The 25,670-nt window shown below is 36.5% G+C and overlaps 2 protein-coding genes and 1 long non-coding RNA gene across 4 annotated transcripts; all 3 read left to right on the top strand.

Moving 5' to 3' along the window:
- Positions 1 to 11,669: 11,669 nt before the first annotated feature.
- Positions 11,670 to 13,147, top strand: LOC145053947 (uncharacterized). Its single transcript, XM_079002072.1, has 5 exons — positions 11,670 to 12,077; positions 12,176 to 12,244; positions 12,480 to 12,562; positions 12,666 to 12,865; positions 12,932 to 13,147. The coding sequence occupies exons 1-5, from the start codon at positions 11,854 to 11,856 to the stop codon at positions 13,010 to 13,012; spliced, it is 657 nt and encodes a 218-aa protein (XP_078858198.1). The 5' UTR covers positions 11,670 to 11,853; the 3' UTR covers positions 13,013 to 13,147.
- Positions 13,148 to 18,074: 4,927 nt separating this feature from the next.
- LOC145050351 (uncharacterized) lies at positions 18,075 to 19,223 on the top strand. The gene has a single exon (XM_078998617.1). The coding sequence runs from the start codon at positions 18,075 to 18,077 to the stop codon at positions 19,221 to 19,223; it is 1,149 nt and encodes a 382-aa protein (XP_078854743.1).
- A 2,617-nt stretch (positions 19,224 to 21,840) lies between these two features.
- LOC145051540 (uncharacterized) lies at positions 21,841 to 24,970 on the top strand. 2 transcript variants are annotated; one of them, XR_013683688.1, is made up of 7 exons: positions 21,841 to 22,019; positions 23,060 to 23,122; positions 23,201 to 23,445; positions 23,572 to 23,793; positions 23,992 to 24,084; positions 24,174 to 24,279; positions 24,374 to 24,970. It is a non-coding gene; the product is annotated as an uncharacterized LOC145051540 (long non-coding RNA). The 2 variants fall into 2 exon arrangements; XR_013683687.1 differs by having other exon boundaries at positions 23,060 to 23,445.
- Positions 24,971 to 25,670: the final 700 nt, after the last annotated feature.

Here is a 25,670-nt window from a genome sequence, read left to right as displayed (position 1 = left end):
CCACACCCGTCCACATCGGTTCAACAACCCACTGCTATCTGAGACAAATCTGCCAATCTTACCCCTGATCCTCTCTTTCTTCCAATTATTTTTCCGAACACCCTCAACCTGAGCCTCCCCGATCAATCCCAAAAGCGGGGAATCCACTTATATCCTCACACACATCTCCCTATCCAAAGATCCATCCGACTTACGCCTCAAATCATCCGCCACCACATTCTCTTTACCTGGATGGTAAAGGATCTCGCAGTCATAATCCTTGACTACGTCCAGCCACCAGAGCTGCCTCATGTTCAGGTTCGGATGGTCCATAATATGCCTCAGACTCTTGTGATTTGTGTAGATAGTGAACAGAAACCATACATATAGTGTCTCCAAATCTTTAGGGCAAAAACCACTACCCTAACTCCATATCATGGGTGGGATATCGTGTCTCATGCAGATTCATCTTCCGCGAAGCATAAGCAATCACCCGTCCTCTCTGCAGGAGGATTGCCCCCAAAGATGTGATGGATGCATCACATAATACCATAAAGTCCTCAATTCCCTCCGGGAGGGTCAATACCGGGGCCTCACATAATCTCTGTCTAAGAGTCTCAAATGTTGACTGTTGCTCAAGGTCCCATCGGAAATCCACCCCTTTCCTCGTTAAATGAGTGCGGGGTACCACAATCTTGGAGAAATCCTGAATAAATCTCCAATAGTATCCTGCCAAACCCAAGAAACTCCTGATATCCGAGGGAGATTTCGGAACCTCCCACTGCATCACGGCCTCCATCTTGGCCGGATCGACCAAAATCCTATCCTGGTTAACAAGGTGCCCACGGAACTGAACCTCTTGTAAACAAAACTCACACTTCGAGAACTTAAGCATAAAGCCTTTGTCACCTCAAAACCCCCAGAAGCTCGCGAAGATGCTCCTCATGTTGCTCACTGGTCTTGGAGTACACCAAGATATCATCAATAAACACAATAACGGAACAATCGATCATCAACCTACATACCTGATTCATCAAATCCATAAACACCTCAGGCGCATTGGTGAGCCCAAATGGCATCACCACGAACTAGTAATGCCCATAACAAGTCCAGAACGAGGTCTTCTCCACGTCCTCCTCTCTCACTCTAACCTAATGATACCTATACCTCATATCTATCTTGGAGAAAAAAGATACACCCTACAACTGATCGAAGAGGTCATCAATCCGCGGAAGGGGATAATGGTTATTCACCGTTAACTTGTTTAACTCCCGGTAACCAATGCACATCCGGTGTGAACCATCATTCTTCTTGACGAAAAATAGCGACGCTCCCTACGGAGAACTACTCGGCCTGATGAACTGCTTGCCTAGCATTTCCTGCAGCTGGGATGATAACTCCTGCATCTCAGGTGGTGCCAAATGGTATGGCGCCTTGGAAATTGGGGCCGCACCTGACACAAGTTCGATCCTAAACTCGACCTGCCTCTCGGGAGGTAAACTGGGAAACTTCTATAGGAATACATCTACAAACTCCCTAAAAACTATGAAACCGAGATCTGATCCCCAACACACGTATCCACCACATAAGCCAAGTAGCCCACACACCCATGCTGAATATAATGACGAGCCTTGGCCGCCGATCAAAACCCTAAACCCATCCTGGTGCCCTATCCATAGATAACCCGTTCTCCCCCACTTGGGGTACGAACTATCACTCACCGGCCCTCACAATCAATCATGGCACCAAACTGGCTCAACCGATCCATACCCATAATCACGAAAACATCCCCTATGGGAATAGGGATCAGATCTATCGGATAAGGTACCCCGAAGATCTCCAATACACAACCCTGATACACTGATGACGCAGAAACCCCGTGTTCATTGGCGATAGAAACCCGCAATGGACACTCTACTTCCCCAACAGGTGTATCAAACTCTCTATTAAACGAACAAGATACAAAGGACCGAATCACACCCGAGTCAAACAACACAAGAGCAGGAAAAGAGTTCACTAGGAATGTACCTAACAGAGGCACATATATAAGCATAACACAAAACATAATCAACAAGATAATGGATAGAAACATACTAGTCACAACATCTGCAGCTACTCTGGCCTCCTCGATATTGATATAAAAAGCTTGGCCTCGAGCCCTTGAGGCTCCACCCTCCCCTGGCGCCCATCGGTGATCCTCAAAGTAGATGGCATCGGGGCTTACTCCGGCTTGGTGGCGAGCAATGGACAGTTGACCTTCACATCGCCAACCTGATCACAATGATAGCAAATCCTAGAACTCGGAGCTGGGGCCAGCTGACGACAATCCCTCATATAATGCCCCTCTTTACCACATTTGTGGCACACACGTCCTGATCGAAAAGCCCCATCTTGAACCTTACCGTACTTCCCACAAGTGTGGCCTCTCTGGCTCCCAAATCTAGAATCAACAGCTTTGAACTTCTTCGGGGCTAGCTGCGACTGCGTTGGGGTCGGTGACTGCTCTCTCGTCTGAAGCTCTATCTCAATCTCACGCCGCATGGCGGCCTCCTGCATCTCCAACAAAGAATCATATCGTTGGGTGGAAACGAACTGCCTGATATCCATCTTGAGCATGCTCAAGTAACGGTTCATCTGAGCCTGCTTAGAAGCAAACTCAGGGTAAAACATGGCCCTCTCCGTAAACATCCTGATGATCTCTGTCACTGACTCAGTCCCCTACCTCAGGTCCGAAAATTCCTGGGCCAACCTCTCACGCTCCACCCATGACATATATCTAGTACGAAACATCTCTGATAACTACTCTAAAGACACAACAGCTCTCTGCTTAGCAGAATATATATGATCCCGTAATTAGTCTCCACTAATCCTTTGCTCCGGACCTCAGAAGGTTCAGATCCCACCTGACCTTCTGGTCAACTGGGTAAGAGCAGGTGAAAAAGCATCCATTAACATCAGATAGTCACCTCATGTATATGATTGTTTCCTGGACTGGGGGCTTCATATTATCGAAGTCCTGATGCTAAAAAACCCGCCCAACACCAATCCCTGCAGCCGCGATGGCCACAGCGGCTGCAACAGTAGCAGCCTCAGACAAAACAGCATATCTATCATCAAAGAACTCCATCATCGCGGTCTTGATAGACCCAAAACTCTCTTGTGTATGCCCCGAATAATAACCACAACCTCCCCATGGATAATCTCCTTAATCTTGTCCTCAGATATAGTTGGCCCACCCTGACTACCATCTCCCGATCCCGATTCGGATCCAGTCTCAAATCGACTCGTCGTCACCATACTGAAAATATACCAGGGAGATATCAGATAACACACATATCATAACAGGGGAACCAAGTCCCAACAAAGCCCTAGGGGTTGTGACTTCCTTGTTACGCGTATAGTTCATGTGCTTTCAGTAGTACAGGGCCATACTACCTTCCACACCTATCCATATTTGTCTCAAGGATCATCACAACACCCCTAACAATACATACTAGCATACGCCCACACAAAATCCTCACACCCTAGAGGAAAGATACACATCTCGATACTGGCCGGCTAACCCCACACAACTCATCCTACCACTAACTACCACACGACCCTCCATTGGTGCTAGATAACTATCGCATGAATACAATTACATGCCACATAGTTTAAACAATCTTAGACTAAAAGATTAAATCCTACAAAGGTTGGACTCAGACAAGAACTGCACAACAGGACCAAATCCATTATCCTAAGATCGTTTAAACCATGTAGCATGTGACTTAGCGTATTCATTCAATAGCTAGTTCACACGTGAACGAGTCATACAATAATTGATCAAGGATTCTATAAGAGATAAGACATCATATATCAGGCAATTCTATCATACAGTTCCTGAAGATCCCTATCCTATTACTAGCATGTTGTTCTAACATATCATAACATAATCTCAATTAACTGTGTATTAATTTAGGGTCTACTTATTGGCTCTGGCTGGTCGTACACATCGCATCCTCCTTGATTATTTTGAAAACCATTGGAAAACTGTTTTAAAAATACTTTTCCTTAGTTTGAGCCTAGATTCACACGAGTGTTCCTCCAATTCACTCAAACCAAGGCTCTGATACGAACTTGTAACATCCATAAAATTCATGAAAATTTTAAACTTTTAAAACCAATCCACAAATCATCATTGTCTACAATTTAGTTTTTAAAACATGTTTAATATTAGGGTTTTCCCAAAATCATAAATCAAAACACGAGGAGGCGCATGATCACGCCTTCGCCTTCTCGCGATCATCTGAGGTACTTGAAACATAACCTAAAACTGTAAGCCCAAAGCTTAGTGAATTTCCCCAAAGTACCATCATAACATATAATCATAATAATAACAGCAAACAACATGCATACAGAGCTTTCAGTGTGGCTGGAACGCCCCACTGGCATGTAGTCTATCTGGTACGCTCACATAACCTTTAGCATGACTAGTACGCCTCATTGGGCCTTCAGCATATCTGGAACGTTCTCTAGGCCTTCGGCCTAACTGGTATGCCCTACCAGCCTGCAGTCTATCTGGGACCCCCTGGGTCTCTTGGCCTTGAGCACATAGCAGGACCGCATCAACCCAACATACCATCACATATCAACATATACCATATCAAAACCTAGCTAGCATATACAGACATTCATACAGGTCTAATAGATCACTAAGCATAACATCATCCTATTTACCAGGATACAGATCTAACAGATCACTACAACATACAAGCATACGATAAACCATGATAAAAATCCAAAGGGGACGGCCTTGGAACCTTTGTCCCAAAAGTACAGTGAGGAAACTCACCTCGCAAACTGAACAAAACTGATGAGGCCCGACTCCGAATCTCATCTCTCTAAATGATACCCATTTCCACCAAATGACCAATTCTGTAACATCCCAAAATTGAAGACCAAAAATTTCGTTTTTAAATAAATTATAACATAAAACCATCGGTATAAAAATATTCATAATGATATCTCATGTCACAACCAATTTCTGAATAATCCAAAACATGTCCCCATAAAACCATTTTGTCAAAAGTAAAGTAAATCAGAGTACATTCCCAGGAAGGCCCATGCGGAAAACATGTGTGTGTGATGTGTTGCTACACTGCCGGCTCCTTCTCCTTAGACGAAGAGGTACCTGAAACCAAAATTGAAATTGTAAGCACGAAGCTTAGTGAGTTCCCCCATCATACCCATAGCACATAATCATTAGTATCTTTAAACCGGTAACCGGGAGCTACCCTCCCCTTCAGTATCTTTCAACCGGTAACCGGGAATTATCCTCCCCTTCGGTATCTTTCAACCGGTAACCGGCAGCTACTATCCTCTTCGGTATCTTTCAACTGGTATCTGGGAACTAACCTCCCCTTTGGTATCTTTCAACCGGTATCTAGGGACTATTTAACCCCTATCCCTATCACATATTACAGGTCATAAACATATTGGTTTTATAATAACATACATAAGCATACTGAGTCACATAATGACATATCATAATCATACTACTATACATGCATGAGTTTTATCCACCCCTTCGGTATCTTTCAACCGATAATCGTCCTCGGTATCTTTCAACTGGTAACAAGGGCTAGTGTGCCCTACTACTACTTAACACATACTCAAAACAGATATAGCAACTAGACAATTATCACAAAGATAACCATCTCAACCATAATCACGTACTGGTGGGCTGACATTGGTGCCTTAGACCCACCCCTACTGGAAGGTAACACCTCGTAAGGCTGACTGCTGAAAAGCTGATCGACAGGTTTCTGATTGCTGCTTCGGTGATCCTTCGGCTATAATTCCCATAAAACAATTAGTTAGACACTGATAATTGTTCTTAGGGTAAAATGACCATTTTACCCCTGACCAAGTCAAAGTCAAAGTCAACTTCCAGTTGACCTGACTCGATGAGTTGGGCCTCCAACTCGTCGAGTCCCTACTCTTCACCCGTCCTTCTTCATGCTTCTACTCGTCGAGTTTAGCAATGACTCGACGAGTTCTCCTTCTAAAACAACCTCGAATGAATCTTCATCCGACTCACCAGTTTGTATGAAAAACTCGTCGAGTTCATCCTCGTCCTACAAACAAGTTCTGTCCTTGACTCACCGAGTTGTATGAACAACTCGTCGAGTTCATCTTCAAAAGTTGGGAGATTGCCTTGGACTCGCCGAGTCTGCTCATACACTCGTTGAGTCCTATGAACTCCAGGTCTTTGGCTAAGTCCAATGCGTTGGGTCACTCCCCGGACCCTTTTAAGACCATTCTAACACTCACTGGGTTCCTTTGAACCCTAACAGGAAAAGGGGAGTCAAGCCTCGGACTCGCCGAGTTGAGGTTGTCCAAGTCTCATTTCTCGTTTTCTGATGTACAACACTTGTCCAAATGATAGATCTAGGTTCCTAAGATCAATCTAGCACGTAAATTTATGAACTTTACGTGCATGCATGGGATTATGAGCTAAAAAGACCCTAAAAGAAGCTCTTGAGTTGCATGGGGCTTTCCATGGGTGCAAAGGCAGTCCCTTTGCGCCTTCTAACCCTTTAATGAGCCTGGATCTGAAACCTTAACCCCCACCATGCTTGTAATCATGGTTGGTCACCAAGAATGGCTTATAAAAGCCCTAAATCTCCCCAAAAAGGGATCTAAAACAAGAAGGAGCAAGGTGTCGACTTTATACCTTCCAAGAATTGTAGATGATGCACAAGTTTGACTCCTCTGGCCAACCTCTTGGTTCCTCAAGCTTCTCCTTCCTTCGTGCCACCACAAACCACTAAGAATCACCAAAAAGGCCTTAGATCTTCATCAAGGACGATTAGGGTTTGATGTGAGGGGGGTTCTGAGAGCATAAGGGACGAGGGAGGCTGAATAAGACATTTAAATATGGTGCAAACCCTTGGATTAGGGTTTTTTTTCCAGCCAGAGTCTACTCGTCGAGTCATGCTGCCGACTCGATGAGTCCGCCACTTAACCCTCGGGTCCAAGTCGCTACTACTCGACGAGTTGGGCTATCAACTCACCGAGTCTTAGTCCAAATTGTGAAAAATACTTGAATGAAATGCATACCAGGAACCGGGGTGCTACAAATTCCATTAAAATCCTAAAATACCCTCAAGGTCAAATTTGGTCAAGGTCAATTGGTCAAACCCACTAAGTCAACAGAGTCAACCCGGCCGAGTCAACTCAACAAGGGCTGACCCATGCAAGTATGCGGGGTGGACCCCGGAGGTACGCTTAGCGTACACAAAGCCTTACAGAAGACCACTATCGTGGAGGTTGACCAAGTATGCGGGGGGTACTCCCATGTACGCGGGGTGTAACCTCGCAACCCCAAAAACTTTATTAAGTGTTTAATGGCTTAAGCACTCAAGATCATACTTCATATCTACGGTCCAAAAGCACCCTAAGGTCATAAATTTTCCAACTTTATGACTTTACAAGTCCACAAATTGCTCAACATAAGGTCATAATCCATTAAGACCTTCTACAAGATGCATGAAACAATTCTAGCAATTGGGACGTCATTTTTATGGCTTAGGACCCATCATAGGGTCTCGAAGGATAGCTCAAAATGACCATAACCAACCATGCACAATATGGGACCTTTGGGACAAGAAAAACAACATAAAACACCCTAAAAATAGGATCTAACAACCAAGACATCAAGGTATAGACTTTATACCATGTGACGCTTCTTAAGAAGGCTAAGTTCCAAGATCCACAATCATGCTTCCACTTCAAGGCTTCTTGATGCAACTTCTTCTTCCTTTAACACACCAACAACACACTATTGAGCTCAAAACACACACTAAAGGGGCTAGGGTTTGCAAAAACGTCTCAAAGGACGTGGAGGCTGAAAAGGTGGGGAGAAATGAGCCATAACGTTGCTTAAATACCACCCAAACCCTAAAAATTAGGGTTTCCTCTTGACATTAGTACGCCCAACATATATAAGTATATGCCCAGTGTACTAGGGCGCGCCCTAGTACGCTCATCGTACACACATGTACCCTTGACGTACTCCTTCTGCCCAAATTACGAAATTGCCACTAGGGCTTCAAAGCATAATTCTTGGACGTAGGGACAAATTTGACATATAATAAATTTGAAAGGGTAAATTTAGAAGTACCTGAACATCGGGATGTTACATATATGTTATTAATCACGAAGTGCAAACAAAATGATGACCTTAATTTCTTATTTTTGTATATGCCAGGAAAGTAGAATGGTAATATTGTGAATTTGTTTCAAATGGAAGATATGTATGTAACTGGCTCCCCAGTCACTGCACCTTTTTACAACCACCACCACTCTGGTGGTTGTCAATGTTCTAGCACCGCTAAGGTTTGACATTGTGATGGTTCTAATAAAAATTGATAATTATTTGATAAAATAAACTTTGTTAATAAATTTCATCATTAGCATCATATCCGTTGTTCACTAAAATTATTTTCTTCTTTCTATTTTTTATAATTCAATGGAAAAATATGCTATTTTGGCCTGCTGTCAAGCAAAAAAAAAAAAAAAAAAAAACGAAATTGCGTTGGAACGATATTAAAAGTTGTTCCTGGTATTTCTTTATCAAATACCACCATTAAATTTATATCTTTTGGCTATAGGCTAAGGTTCTAATGTTTGTGTTTTTCTTGACTTTTACATAATGAAATGTTCACTTCTATTCCATTCTTTGTGGAAATTACTACACTTGACTAAAGCCATTTGGTGTTAAAAACAAAGGAGTATCCACATCTAGCAAAGTCTGGGACATTCCCAAGTAATTAAAGGTTGTATTTAAAGAGAAAATTTTAATTATGTGTTAAATGGCTTGGTGTCCATATTTATAGCTTGTAGAAGTTGCTGATTCGTAAAAGCATGGAGTTCTGTGGCTTGCATAATAATGTAACCCAAAGAAATAAAAGTGGGTTGTTATTTATTGTATGACTATTTTAGTTTCATACACCAAGTGTTTTTTCACCATATAGATTTATTTTGTTCATTTATTTCACATTAGACATGTATAGTTTCATCAAGGATGTGTGCATACAATTTGTTCGTACATTGTTTTGTGGTTCTAGCAGTATTTCCTCCTTATGACATGGGTTTGGTGTTTTATTGTTTATGTCCTAGATTCAGGCAAGTGTTTGATAATGCTTTAGTTTGAAAAACGTTATAAGTTTATACTTATTATAGTTAGACATAAGAGGAAAGTTACTGTTGGATTTTAATTAATATTCAACTATTTTTTTTTTCTTTTTTTTTTTACGGCGGGATTATGAATTTTTTTTGTTGGTATATTGCTCACCTTAATAGTTTTTTCAGTATAATCATAGTAATAGATATTTTGTAAGATAATCGATATCCAAAAATATATGTAAATAATTGTTTTATTTGGAAAATACAAGGAATTATATGTTACATTACATACTATTATTTGGAAAATAGGAAGAATTATATAAAAGGAAATGGATTTAATTTTTAATGAGCTCACTAAATAAAGAGAAATTAAATTGCCTCTACCTTTTATGCCTATAAATATTCCTACCCATTAAAATTATGATATGTGTCACCATTCTATATTTAATTTACTATCTCATTAAGAGTATATTATGAATCTTCCTTAATAAATGAAAGTTTTTTTTTGCCACATGTCAATTTCTTATAAGTTTGACACTTGTCATTTTGTGGTATTTTTGAAATAAATATTATCCACTTGTCAATTTTTGATTTGTTTTAATTTTTAAAATTAAAATCATATACGTATATATGTAAAGTATTAAATATCATATATATATATGATATTAAATTGCAATAAATACGGTTTTTCCTTTCTTATTTTAAAGTTGTATATTAAAAAATATTTTATGTTTACATTTTAATTTAATGTTTAATTTTTTTTAAATCAACCTGTGTAATACATAGATTTTACATCTAGTAGACAAAATTGCAAGAATGGTCCCTGTGGTTAGGTTGAAATTGCCACATTGGGCCAAACAGGTTTGGACTAGCACTCATGGTCCACAGGTATTCATTTTCTTGCCACTTTGGTCCAATTTACTTTAAATTATTTTATAATGACCATTTTGCCCTTTGTTTTTATTTTTTTAGTTTATTTATTTATTTAAATAGTTTCATAATTAAAAGAAAAAGAAAAAATCTCTCTCTCTCTCTCTTAAACTCTCTCTCTCCCACCCGTCTCTCTCTCTCTCTCTCTCTCTCTCTCTCTCTTCATTACAGACCCCATATCTTCATCGTCCTCTTCTTCTTAAGGATATGCAGAAAAAAGAAACCCTAATTGTAATCTCCATTATCAAAAGCAACTTTGCCCATTAATCTGTATCTCAGCAAGATCCAATGGTTTTCAGACGAGCTTCTGTGAGATAGAGAGGGGAGAACCCTAATTGTTGTTCTAACTCTGAAACAAAGGTTTGTAAATGGGGGTTTCAGATCTGCCTCCTCCTGAGAATCAAAGAGCTTCATCTTTACAGACCAAAGCACAACGATGAAGACCAAACCACTGGCAACCCCTGAAAAAAACCTATTGCCGCCCCTCTTCACCACCATTTCCAACCATCCCCATCGTCTCTCGACTCTCCTGGCTCCGTCAAATGACCCTCAGGTGAGCTTTAATCGAGTTTGAAGAAGGAAAGAACGCCAAATGACCCTCGGGTGAGCTTCAATCGAGTTTGAAGAAGGAAAGAATGAGACCTTATGGTTTTTAGAGGTTATCGCCATTCTCTTTTCTTTAAATCTTTGGGTTTTTAGAGGCCGCCGCTGCTAGAAACCTTAGTTTCGATCTGTATGCCGCCACCTGAAACTTTTAGGGTTAGGGTTTTGCTGCCAGAGCTTCGATATGGTGTCGTTTATCTTTTTCCGGCGGTAGTGTTCAAGCTTCCCAGCGGGAGTGAAGGATGGGGGAGAGGTGAGGACGGTGACGTTCTTTAAACTGGAGAGAGAGAGAGAGAGAGAGAGAGAGAGAGAGAGAGAGAGAGAGAGAGAGAGAGAGAGATTCCTTTCTTCTTTTTATTTTTTATTTTTTTGTTTGGAAAATAATTAAATAACAAAAAGAAAAGCAAAAAACAAATAGAAAGGGGCAAATTCGTCATTTTAAATCGTTTTGGACCAAACTCACAACAAAATGGAAACTTTTGGACCATTAGTGCTAGTCAAAACTTGTTTGGCCCAAAGTGGTAATTTCCACCTAACCACAGGGACCATTCTTGTAATTTTGTCCATCTAGTATATATCAAATAAAAGTAAATTGAATGGTGGAACGATGACACGTGCCATAATATTAATGGGTTGAAATATTTATAGATATAAAATGTAGTAAATAATTTAATTTCTCTTTTTTTTATGTTATTTTATATATTTCACTTTAGTTTATCAAATATTTTGACCAATTACTATTTTTTTTATCAGCTTAATTATTTAACTAGCAACTATCTTTTCGTTTAGTCCCTGAAATATAGTCCTAGTAACTTATTGAAAACCTAAATTATAAATTAATTTATAAGTTAGAGCAAAGCTGCGGACACTTTTAAAATACACTAAGTGGTGTTCTCCTTTATTTCTTCAAAACTTGCAAGTAACATATAGCTTGTTAATCAATGTACTCCGTTAATTGCTTAAAAGTCACCAAAACCTAAAAAACAAATCCTCGCAAGCATCATCATTCTCATCCAGATCTCTTGCCGTGTTTGTATATCTTAAAAACATATTTTCTATACCCTTTTGTGTTCCATTCTAAATTGCATTTTCTTCCTTCAGAGATAACTTCGTTAGCCTTTCCAAACCCTTTTAGCATATATTTTCTACATTTGAGGAGTTGACTTCAGCGCCATGAATCCAAGAAGCTCTTCAACAGCTTATGGTGTCCGTAGCTTTGCCACCTTGCTGATATGCCGCTATAGAGTTAGTCAGGGGAGCTCAATCGGTGTTCAGGCCCACAAGCATATCAGCGGAGATATGAGGCTTTCCAAGATGGGGTATGGCATTGGTAACTCAATGCATCAAGCCCTAACCATTTCCCGTGGCAATTCTACAAAAAGACCAGAGTCTAAAATGTGCATTTCAACACCTTTCTACCTTTTTTTTTCGTTTATATAAAGGCTAATATTTAAACCATTAACTTGTTCTTTTTTTTCTGAACTGAAAAATGTAGGGAACAGGAAGATACCTTACATATTCTGCCGTCTGATCCAGCTTCTCCAAAGCCTAGCATCTTTTATTGGTATGCACTCTTTGACCTTCATACACAACCAACAAAACAAACAATGCTTTATTTTTTTTATTTTTTTATAAGAACCCACATCACCTCTTTACAGTCCCATTTCTAAAAAAGCTTCTTTACAATTAAATGCAACTTTCTGCTAAATAATGAATGAACTTGTATATAGCAGTTGGATATTTTGCAGCAAGTATAATCCTATCAACATAGAACTAATGTATAGAATGTAATAGTGCAGGGTAAAATGGGTTTTGGGCACGATCTTGCCCTTGCTCTTCTCATCATGGAAGCAAAAATGGGACAACATTCTAAAGCTAGAAGGCAAGTACATTTAATATAATTTAGTTATCCTTTCCACATGACGTCTTTGATCTTTGTTTGCATAAATAGATGCTAAAACAAATGAAGATAATGATGATTTCAGATAAGCTGGAAGAGGTTGTTAAAGAGGTTGAGGAAGTGGCTGAGGTGGTAGAAAAAGTTGCGTCCACAACCAAAAAATTATCAGCAGAGGTTGCAGAGAATCTAAACAATGGTGAAATGAGAGAAATTGCTCTGATGGTAGAACATGTATCTAGTGTTACTGTAAAGGATGCTCGAATGACCCAAAATTTCCTCCACAAGGTACTTAATTAATAACAAGCTGTTCAATGTTTAGCTTCCATTTGCTAACAAATACTTTCTGGGCAGGTTGGTGATCTGAAGCAAGACTTGGCAGAGTTGGAGAATTTGGTAGAATCCGCCAAAGATAAAATGGAACACAAAAAGTAGATAATGAACAAAGGATACATTTTCACTAGATATCTTACTTCTGTCGAAAAAATTGTAAATTAATGTACCTTGTGTGTATATATTCAGCAGATATGCTAAATCGTGTATATAAAATTAACACCAGGATTATGAAAACCGTGAGAGAACTTGAGATATAACATTAGATCAAATTTGATGTGTTGTTATTTTGAAAAAAACAGAATACAAATGACTGTATACAAACACCTATTTCCCTCGCTTTAACTATCAACCAACACATTATATGCAATGCCAAGATGGCATAAGAGCATGCACGATAGTGGAGATTGTCCGATAAGTGTTTTGGTGACACGTTAGTGTCGGGAAAACAAAACCGGTTAAGCTGATGATTTGGCTAATATCGGTGAAATCTTTAAAGAAAAAGTCATTGTCATGCTTGTTATTGCAGGTCTTACGTGAGGACTACAATGGATTAAAGTCAACCCTTCTTGCTCGACAGGTTCCCACAGCCTTCAATGAATTGAATGGGCTTTTTTTTTTTTTTTTTAATCATGATTACATGATTAAATAGTTGGTTCCTTGGCGTCTTGATACTGGCTCTAACATGTAGCACCAAACCACTCTAGCATCGGCACCGCTGAACCATACTATACTATGGTGATGAGTCCCTCCATGTTCGCAATGGTAACGGCTTACCTATTTTACATATTGGTTCCACTAACTTTTATTCTCCGAAGAAAACTTTTTCCTTAACGAATATTCTTCATGTTCCACAAATCAAACCTCACCTTCTTTCTGTTGAACAATTTTGTCATTGATAATAATCTTTTCTTTGAATTTCATGATAGTTTTTATGTTGTCATTGATAATAATCTTTTCTTTGAATTTCATGATAGTTTTTATGTTCTGACGGATGAGATTTCACGCAATACCATCCTCACGGGTCCAAGTGAACATGGGATCTACTTGTTTCATCTTCCGTCTTTTCAACCGGTTTCAAGAAGTGTCTTTACAGTTGCTCGTGCTCTTGTCTACGCATTGCTCGTGCTCTTGTCTACACATGGCATCAAGAGCTTGGTCATCCACATGCATAACTTTTGAATTCAATGTTATCTAAATACTCTCTTCCTATTTTGCATAAAAACTTGAGTTCGCCTTTTAATGCTTGACATATACGAAAATCCTCAAAACTATTTTTACCATTGTCTACTTATAAAAGTTCTTGCATTCTAGATTTGGTGGTTTGTGATGTGTGGGGTCCAGCCCCCATTACCTCCTCGGATGGGCATAATTACTTTTTACTTTGCGTTTATCATTTTCCTCGTTACATGTGGATATATCCTTTATAAAAAATATGATGTTTACGCCAATTTTAAACACTTTCTTTCTATGGTTGAATGACATTTTAACACTAAACTCAAATCTATTCAAGCAGATTGGGATGGAGAATTTCGAAATCTGCCAAATTTCTTCTCTCCCCTTAGCATCATTCATTGCCATTGAATAGTTTAGTGCAACTTTGACTTTGGAGGGGAAGTTATAAGGGACTGATTTTCAGTCACTGATAGACTTGTTTCAGTCTTGATTATGTAAGAAACTTATTAGGGACTGAAGTTCAGTCATTGATACAATTGCACCAATTTATCCTACAGACGAGAGACTTTTTAAAGACTGAATTTCAGTCTCTAATAGACATGCACTATTTGACATTCGAATGAACACATATAATTGGCTAGATATTTGTATTTAAGAATGATTATTTAGTCATAGATGCCATATATCAGAGACTGATGAATCAGTCACGAATACTAATTCGAAGGAAACTTATTAGGGACTGAAATTCAGTCTTGGATAAACTAAACACATTTGGCTTCGAAGAGAAATCATTAGGGACTGAATTTTAGTCTTTGAGACACCCATGCCCTCCACTCCACATCATCCCATCTATTCCATTCACTTCCATTAACCACCACTCGTCAACACATATAACCACCATCTTTAAGGTCCAACTATGGAGCATTAGTTTGTGTTTTAGTTTGTGCTACTCATGGGTTCATTTTCAAGAAGGGTGTGATGGGAAGATGAGTGGTTTGGTCATTTTCTTATTTATTAACAATATATAAATAATAAATAATCAATGAGGACATTTAATATATGGTATGAACCGAGACTTCAATAAAAACAAACAATGAGGACGATCCAAGCTAGAATAGAAAATGTTGGAAGCTAAACATGTAAATTAATACAAACCATATAGACTATTTATGTGATTTACTCTTAAAAAAAGAAGGTTTTGAAAATCGTATTGTAGACCGAACCAGCGGTCTTACATGTTCGATAGTCCAACTTGTCCAACCGATTGGACCGGTCTCAAAAACCGGAAAACCCGAATGATGTCATAATTACATTATTATTAATTTTAATTATATACAAAATTACAAAAAATAAAAATAATAAATATTTTTAAAATTTCTGTTTTTTACCGGTTCTTACGGTTCTTACAGGTTTAACCGGTTCTTACCAGTTTTTAGCGGTTCACATGACAAACAATTTTTTGGCTTCTTAGAACTGGGTTCGTGACCGTTCCTGATTGAACCAGCCGGTCCTGTCCGATTTTAAAAACATGGTAAAAATCAAAAATTTATAGCAATTTATATAAAACAGAAATAAAAAAACATTGAAATTCAATTAAAAAAATATAAAAACATTTAATTCTTTGGAAAAGTACGAGTACTAAATTATTAAAAAATCTAACAAATAAAGTATGCATATTGAAAATAAGGAGGAACACACTTGTGGTTTGGATGGGATACGAGATCAACACGATCTTTTCCGGAATTGCCGAGAGCATGAATATAGATTAATGGTACGGTTATTCAATCACATTCAGCCTCACAAAACCCTATCAATACCTTACCAAAATTGAAGGAAGACTAGGGATTGCAAGGAGTCACGGGCTTTGTGAAGTATTCATCAACTCAAGGTAACATTAACTGTTTGTAGCTTTAATTTGATCGACTTTGATTTGGAATATGGTTATGCTTGGAATAACATATTGAAAGTCAATTCCAAAAAGTGTGATATGATTTGTCAACAAATACAGGTCATATAATATGAATTGACTTCATTTGGAATATGATTATGCCTTGAAGATGATACTCTTTTCTATTAGAAATCTTTTCCCATTTAGATTTGATTAATTGTCAACAAATACAGGTTGTTAATATGAAGATTATTAAATAAATTACAGAAAGCATTAGCAACTACAGGACCTCTTTTCAATAAAAAAGAATCCAACTGTAAAAGCAATTCCAAACCCATTACATAATCAATACTAATAGTTAACTTTGTTTGATGAACACAATATCTAGGACAGGTTTCACCCAGGGGTATTTTGGGTAAAACCATCATATTTTTAATTTTTGTGTTAGATTTGGATTTGTTTTGGATTAGTATGAATAGGATATGTTATCTATGACGTTTTAATTAAGTTTTATTCACGTTTTTCTAAACAAATCTTGGAGGACAAGCAAAATTTCCCAGAAAATTTTTCCCTAGTTTTGTTCCTCCCTCCGTATCATGTTTTTCTGTCCATGTCCTGCTGTGATTTTTATGTTTGTTTATTTTGTGTGATAATCTTTGAGAATTAGTTCTCAGATAAGTAATCTATCATCTATTAAAATCTCATTTTAAAGGAATCAAGCAAATTGAAAACATGACATCGCTTCAAGGACACTCATAACAATAATTTCTATAACCACCAAATTACTAAATTAACCCTTAAGAATACCAAATATTTAATTGCAACTTAACTTTCAACAATCTTGTACATAATGTAAAGCCTTTTTTTTAATCACAATATCAACACTCTACATTCAATTTTCTCATTCTGTTCAACTAAATGTATGGGCCACCCTATGTATAAAAATTATGACTAAGTTGGTGTCAATTTTTTCAATTATGACAACTTTTTTCTATTCTAGATAAAAATTTATGTATAAAAATAAAACAATGGTATAAAATATAAATTGTTTATGAAAATGATATATATATATATATATATATATATATATATATATATATATATATATATATATATATATATATATATTAAGGGGCTATAAATGAAATATATACTTATATAACATATAAGTATTATGAAGTTGATTTTGTAAATATTTTGGAACGTATAATAATATAATATATAAATGAAAATTTTATGTTATTTAACGATCTATAAATAAATAACTTATATATTATATTAAAGACAAAAACAATTTAAAAAATAAATTTAAAATTAATATAATATAAATATGACATCTTATAAAACTTAAAAGATTAAAAAATGAAATATTAAAGGTTGATTTGTTATGAACAGATGGAGGAATGGTGGGGCCATCACCATATTTTTACATTACATTTTGAAACAACACCATTTTGACAGCTACTTTTGAAAACAACATCACTTATATAAAAACTCTCTCCCTATGCCACCATGCATACAGATTATCTTTTTCTAAATAAGCGCTGCTAGTGGAAGACGGTTGAATACAGGGGTGGATCTAGTGCTTGAAGAGTCGGGCAGATGTCCCCAATGACTTTTGAATGACCATATATTTGATATTATAAATTGGGTTTACTTATTATTTTCTATGATATATGCCCCCAATGGTCAGATGTAAGATGTAAGAAGTAAAAACTAAAACCTAAGCCTCCATGGCCAACCTAAATTAATTATCTAGGTTTAAGTTGTATGGTGTTCAGTCATCTAGTTACCAGACTTATGTATTCAACGCCACATGATTTATGCAAAGGGACCACATAACACAATACACAAACTCTATCAGTCTCTCGGACTTCATGTATACATTACAAGACGTAATTAATTCATAATCATCAGTTATATCTCCAGTTATTGAAGAAATTTACATCAAATAAACATAGGGTAGAATAGTCTTTTTTGCATTCCATAAATCAACATGTAAATAGATTTTATCTATTTAACATTAATGGTAGTTTTTTATGTTTCTTCTTTTTCTTCTTTTTGGTTCCTTTTAGTTCAACAACTCCATACTAAGATAAGATGGACAAGAGTTGGACTAAAATCACGAATAAGATCAATCCAAAGTTCATGAAAGGGGCAATTGCTTTTGCGGAGATGGCTAAAGGTTACGTTGATAGTGAAGGTCGTACACACTGTCCATGCAAAAGTTTTCTAAATGTAAGAAAGCATGCACCTGATGTAGTTTGTAATCATATCATACATCATGGCTTTCAGCAGTCATATAAAATATGTACATTTCACGGGGAAAGTCGCCAGCAAAATGAAATAAACAACGAGCATGATGAAAGTGATAATGAATCAGATGATGGTGTTGATGCTTTACTTGGTGATGCGTTTCATGTGGGAGCTGAAACTGAAGGAGTAGATGACAACGATGAGGCCGAGTCTTATAATCGATCTAGTAATCCAAATGTGGACAAGTTATTTGCTCATAGGGAGAAACCTTTATTTCCAGGATGTGATACTTTCTCTTTACTAAGATTTATATTACGATTGATGCACGTAAAGGTAACATGTAAAATGACAAATGTGTCCATGGATATGATACTGAAGTTATTGAGTGAGGCATTCAAGAACACAATAATCCCTAAATCCCACTATGAGGCAAAAAAGTATTTGCGTACTCTTGGACTTGGATACGAATCAATACATGCTTGCAAGAATGATTGTGCATTGTTTTGGAAGGAAAATTTGGAATTACAATCATGTCCTGTTTGTGGTGCTAGTCGTTGGGTAGACCATAAAATGCGTCAAAAGAAGATTCCAACCAAAGTCTTGCGTTACTTTTCCATCACAAGTAGACTTAAGCGACTATATGCCTCTAGGTATACTACAAAGGACATGCAGTGGCACGCTCACAACATGTCTAAAGAAGATGGAGTTCTTAGGTATCCAGCAGACGGAAAAGCATGGAAGCATTTTGATACAATTTACCCTGATTTTGCCAAAGAACCAAGAAATGTACGCCTAGGTCTTGCGAGCGATGGTTTCAACCCTTTTGGGACGATGAGTACTTCATATAGTATGTGGCCCGTTGTGCTTACATTGTACAATATGCCTCCTTGGAAGTCTATGATTGATGCTTCATTTATGATGGCTTTGTTGATTCCTGGAAAAGATTCACCAGGAAAGGATATTGATGTATATTTACGTCCACTGGTAGATTAGTTGAAACTTCTATGGGAGAACGGTATTGAAACATATGATCCTGAATCGGGACGTACATTCAACATGCGTGCAGCACTTATGTGGACAATAACCGATTTTCCTGCATATGGTTACTTCTCTAGATGGAGCACAAGTAGGTACTTGGCATGCCTAACATGCAACAAAGATGCATCTAGTATTCGTATACTAAATAAAATAGCATATGTAGGTCATAGGCGATTTCTCCCCTGATCATCCTTGGAGGAATGCACGAGATTTTAATGGGAAAAAAGAGTCTAGGATTGCACCCAAACATATCAGTGGAGAAGATTGCTTGCGCCAATTAGAAAATGTCCCTTACTTTCCACATGGAAAGAAACAGTCTCACATTGGCCAAAAACGTAGAAGGAGCGAACGTGAGTTAAATTGGTTAAAAAAAGCATATTCTTTGAACTACCATACTGGTGTAAGTTGTTAATGCGTCATAACATTGATGTCATGCATGTTATAAAAAATGTGGGTGAGAACTTCTTGGGAACTTTATTGAACATAGAAAAGAGGACAAAAGACACTGACCTAGCTCACCGAGATCTTCAAGATATGAAAATACGCAAGAATCTGCACTTGGTGAAGAAAAATGATCGTTGGATTAAACTGCCCGCTCCATATGTCTTAACTCCAATAGAAAGGAAACAATTTTGCTCTCTAGTTAAGTCTGTGCGTTTTCCTGATGGATATGCCGCAAACTTGGGTAAAAATGTTATTCTCGAGTAAAGTAAGATATATGGGCTTAAATCACATGATTATCATGTCTTCATGTCACGTATACTCCCTATTGTTGTTCGTGGGCTTTTAGATAAGCGTATACGTGATACATTGACCGAGTTGTCTCAATTTTTCAAGATTCTAACTTCAGCCACATTACTTGTGAGAGAGTTGGAAACTTTGCAAGAAAAGATACTTAAGATTCTTTGCAAGCTTGAACACATATTTCCTCCCTTATTTTTTACAGTTATGATGCACTTGTGCGTTCATCTACCTCAAGAAGCTATTTTAGGAGGACCTATACAATCAAGGTGGATGTATCCAGTTGAAAGGTATCTCGGCCATTTAAAGAAATATGTTAGAAACAAAGCAAGACCCGAAGGTTGAATTGCAGAAGGTTATGTTGTTGAAGAAGCTCTGATATTTTGTTCACACTATTTACGTGGTGTTGATTCAAGATTAGATAAGCGAGGTAGATATGACGATGAAACTACCAGTGATGTTCGAGACTATAAATTAGATATTTTCATATTAAATGGCCGAGGAATTGGGAAGCGAGAAACTGTTAGGCTTTCAAACATTTCAATAAAGAAAGCATTGTGGTTTATGTTAACTAATTGTTCACAAGTTGAACCGTACCTAAAGTAAGTACATTTTCCCTTTCATAGTGAATTAACTTTTTTGTATCTCAAGGTATTTAAAGCTTACTTACACTTGATAGTGAGCACTTGAATTTCTTGGAAAGACAACATCAAGCAGCCCTAGATTTCAGTGAATTACAACAATCTACATTTCCATCTTGGTTTTCATCACGGGTAATGTTACTATAACATAATTTATATCATTTTCTCATGTCAGAACAATCAACCTACCCTTACTTTTTTTGGAAATGGTGAACAGATAGGAACAATGTATGAGCAAAATTCATCGGAAATCAACGAAGAGTTATATGCACTATCTCGTGGTCCAGATAACTGAGTTATATCACATAATGGATACATAGTAAATGGAGTTAAATTTCTTGTTAAGTCACGAGATGATCATAGGAGGACTCAAAGTTGTGGAGTCACAATTGTAGGAATTCACAATGGTGTTAAAGAAGATTATTATGGATATGTTGATGAAGTCCTTGAATTTTCATTCATAAAAGGATACTGAGTTATTTTATTTAAATGCATTTGTTTTGATACCGACCGTAAAAGGAAGCACATGATGTTTGAACCTCATTTCATATATATAGATACAACCAAAAAAGATTATGACGAAGATCCTTTTGTGTTGGAAAATCAAGCAAAACAAGTTTTCTATATAAACGATCCCACGCGTGACTCGGGCTGGAAAATCATAGAAAGAAGCCCACATAGGCATTTATTGGATATTCCACATAATGAGGATGTATAGGATATGTTCGAACATGTAGGGACATCTTCGGACACAACCCCATTTCAAACATCAGATTGTGAAAGTTTTGTGTTTCATGTAGAAAATGGTGAAGAAGAGTTTGTGGAAATTGTTGATGTTGAAGCTTTTGAAGACAGCTTAGATGTTTTATTGATTATGATACTATCCCCAAAGAAATTAGTGAGGAACCTGAAGATTTAGAGGGTTTAGATGATAACAATGAAAGAAATGTAGCCCTATTTGATGATTCAGACGATGAATATGAATAATTGTAATCTTTTTCTACTTTGTTGGTGTGTTTTGTAATTAGTTACATTTTTAAAACTTATTTACTATGATTATGGATAATTGTACTGTAGTTCTACTTCATTGGTGTGTTTTTAATCTGTTAATATTTAAAACTTTTAGACGATGAATATAAATAATTGTACTCCTGACTAAATTGTTTATAAATCACATCCTTTGCAGATAAAATGTGGATATTTCTAGTGATGATGATGATTGTTAATCTCGGAGGTACTAAGCGTGTAATAAAAGAACCTTGACTAATTTCAATCACGTCATCAGGTAAAGGAAGTGAAGGTGAACTCGATCCAAAATTGTGTATGCTTCATCGACGTAAACGTGCTATGGCATCCGTTGATGCAACAGGTAAACCTTATATGTTTTTACTGTTTACTAAAAATTGAGTTAAAGAAAAATTTAAATGTAATGGATTTCAGATTTCTATTTTTGACATGATTTATGTTTTTAACTTTAAATCTGAAATTTTGGACAATGTACTTTTTACAACCTTATAAACAACTTACACAATGTATGGGTGTTATTCGGTTGGGTAATTCTATTTTCTTGTTATTCGGGTTCGGGAAATGTACTTTCTACTTTCTGCAGGAGGAAGTGGTCTGAGAAAAAATCCTCAATCAACATCAAATTTGCTTGTTGGTGAAGGAACTGTCTCTAACACAACTAAGCCAGTAGTTTGCCAAAATACGGATTCTTTTCCCAAATCGGGCACTACAATTAAAGATCATCAAACAATGGATATACACCCATGCTTAACACAATTTAGTGAAGATAGATTAAAATATCATTTTCTTTTTTATTTTATAAAAGCCACTTCTATGTCTTCTTTTGCATCTTTTTTTAGTTTTTAAAGATCATCACACCATGCATACACACCCATGCTTTCTTATACAAAATAACAACAATTACACTGTGATTGTCAGGGAAGAAAACTAGAAAGAAAACCAAATCCTTGTTTGTTTTATTAATTATCTCCTTCAATATAGTCTATATCTCTTTGTCTCTATCTATCCTCACATCATAAACATAGAACTGTTACATCCTTTCATGGCATCTGTTGGAATAATCAAACTCTAGGACAGGTTTCACCCAGGGGTATTTTGGGAAAAACCATCGTATTTTTAGTTTTTTTGCTAGATTAGGATTTTTTGTTTAGTATGAATAGGATATGTATCTATGATGTTTTAATTAAGTTTTATTCATATTTTTCTCAACAAAGCTTGGAGTACAAGAAAATTTTCCCAGAAAATTTTTCTCCTGTTTTGTTCTTCACCTGTTCCACCTCTGTATCTTGTTTTTATGTCTCTGACCAGCTGTGATTTCTGTGTTTCTTTCTTTCTTTCCACTTATGTTTATACATTTACACGCTTATGTGACTACAAAAACAGGAGGGAGTGGTTCTAGAGAAAATACTCAACCGACTTTATCAGCCACAGAGGAAGTCGTTCCAAGTAATAGTAGACAATTTATTCTTTTATTTATAATATTACAAATTATGCATTAGATGATGTATACTTTCTGTCGTGTAGATCAACCATAGAGGCGGAGGCGAGGCCCTAATATTAATAAAAAGGCTTCACAGATTTTGGAAAAACAACCTGATGCTCGAATTACATTGACAAGAGATACCTATAAAAAGAAATACATCGGGGATTCAACAATATCTTTTGCAACGGAGGTTGGAATTGTGATGCGGAGCTTTTGTCAAATGGAATTCCATACATGGGAGAAAGTAGCAAAAGAAAATAAAGAAGAAATGATTAACAGATTACGTGTAAGTTACATATCATTTTCCTAAATCTATTCATTTTTTTGTTAAAATTTAAAATCATAAAAGGAAGTAATTTATTATTAAAATTTAATTAATAACATACAATTTTAATTTATGTATTAAATGTAGGAAAATTTTGAATTACCGCACGAAGATAAAGTTCTGATGGAGTATGTAGACGAACAAATGCGGAGTCAATGGAAAAGCACACAAAATATTTTCAAAGATTATTGGATGAAAAATGGAGGAATGACAGATCCACAATTTGCAAGATCTAAAATGAAGCCAGATTGTCGTAGCGAAGAAGATTGAGATTATTTGTGCGATTATTGGGAATCGGATAAAGCGAAGGTAATTATTAAATTCTATAAACCTTATAATTTGATCTTAGAATTCTTATTTTATTTCTTGTAGTGTTATAAAACATGCGCTGTCAAATATAGAAAAGTATACACCTATAACAAAATTCTCTCAATCTTGCACATACACATTTTATGTAATTAACTCTTATTTATATATTATTAACCACGTATAGTTCAAATTTTGTAGCAATATGCTGAACAAATGAAACATAATCGGAGAAAACTTGTTATTCCAAGTAGAGGAGGCTCAAGATCGATAGCAAATCACAAATTTGCCATGGTAAACTATCAAATTAATTCATATTTAAATTAATATATTCAAGAAAATTTATTTTTTACCTTTACTTATATTAATCTTTATTATTGCAGACAAATAAAGAGACTCAAATGGCCCCCAGCCCAATCGAGTTATATCATAAGTTACATTTTTGATCCTATAAAGAAATGGATAAATGATGAGTCACGCATTCAATACGTAAGAATGATTTCTTGACTATTATTTATTTATAGTTATAATATATTGATATTGGTGTTATAAGTTATTATAATATGTTTTTATGTTGTATTAGGAAAATATTCTCCAACTCAAGGAGGAAGAATGTGCCAAATTAGTTTCGGCGGGAACAAGCATTACTCAAGAAATAGAATACGACAGAAAAAAAAAGTCATTAAAACTATTTGTGCCAAACATAAAACATTACAATCTGGATAGGAGGCTTCAAGTGGACCTGTTATGAGGAAAAAAGATATACATCTCTTATCAACCGCAGAAACATCTCAATCATCCTCAAAAGACGAAGAAGATAGGAAAAGTAAGATTGTTGCACCTGAGGAGGAGGTTCGAATAAATGAACAAAAAATCAAACAAAGTGAGGAAAAATGTGAAAAAACGTTCCGGTTTATTATCTCGAAGTTCCCGTATTCTCAAAACATATTATGTCCACCAGATGAAGATGAAGCTCGTGCGTACGATGACATAACAGATCTATCAGAGCAAGCGTAGCAAGCGTAAAATTCTTGACCGGTTATTAAAATTTGGAACTTCTTTCACGTATGGTTTAGTTATTGACTAGTTTCTTAGACATTTTTGTTTGTTGTTTTAAATTTGGATATGATGTCTAAATTATGGTTTATTTATCTAGTACTAGTTCATTTGGTGTATTAACAAGCGCATTGTTTATATTAGTCACAATAAATGTTAGTTTAGGACTAAACTTTGGTTTGAAACAATAGCAGGTTAGGGACCGAATGACATTATATTTGAGACTAATATTTAGTCACTAGAAAATCAGGTTAGGGAGCAAATGACATTGTATCTGGAGACTGATATTCAGTCACTAAAAATCCAGGTTAGGACTAAATGAAATTCTATCTAAGACTGACATTAGTTACTGAAAAATATGGTTAGGGGCTAAATGAAAATGTATCTGAGACTGACATACGGTAACTAAAAAATCGGGTTAGGGACTGAATAAAAGTGTATATGAGACTGATATGCAGTCAATAAAAATCAGGTTAGAGACATAAGATGATAACATTTGAGAATGATATTCAGTCTTAAATATATATTATCAGGGACTGATATGAATTGAGTAAGGATTTTAATGAAGCGTATTCTAGACTGAATGATGTACTATGTAAGACTGATTTTTAGTCCCCAAAAGTTATTATCAGGGACTGATCTTATATGAAATCGTGGATTTAAAGAAAACACATTTAAGACTGAATTTGATATTATCAGGGACTGATTATCCGTCTTTGATACTATTACATATTAAGGACTGATTTTCAGTCCCGGATATAAAAAAAAAACACTATCTAGGACTAGGTTTCTGGGACTAGATAAGGACTAGCGAAATCATTCCT

Source organism: Lactuca serriola, chromosome 5, assembly GCF_051521515.1.
Source record: "Lactuca serriola cultivar US96UC23 chromosome 5, Lser_US96UC23_V15, whole genome shotgun sequence".
Taxonomy (NCBI): Eukaryota; Viridiplantae; Streptophyta; class Magnoliopsida; order Asterales; family Asteraceae; genus Lactuca; species Lactuca serriola.
The sequence above is the reverse complement of the archived record's forward strand: the minus strand, read 5'-3'. Positions and strand labels throughout refer to the sequence as shown.

What these genes read in the sequence shown, in the direction of transcription:
- LOC145053947 (XM_079002072.1), top strand. Translation starts at nt 11,854, where the DNA reads ATGAATCCAAGAAGCTCTTCAACAGCTTATGGTGTCCGTAGCTTTGCC. An exon ending in AAGCCTAGCATCTTTTATTG is followed by an intron (nt 12,245 to 12,479) that starts GTATGCACTCTT and finishes GTAATAGTGCAG; the next exon opens with GGTAAAATGGGTTTTGGGCA. An exon ending in CCCAAAATTTCCTCCACAAG is followed by an intron (nt 12,866 to 12,931) that starts GTACTTAATTAA and finishes CTTTCTGGGCAG; the next exon opens with GTTGGTGATCTGAAGCAAGA.
- LOC145050351 (XM_078998617.1), top strand. Translation starts at nt 18,075, where the DNA reads ATGGACAAGAGTTGGACTAAAATCACGAATAAGATCAATCCAAAGTTC.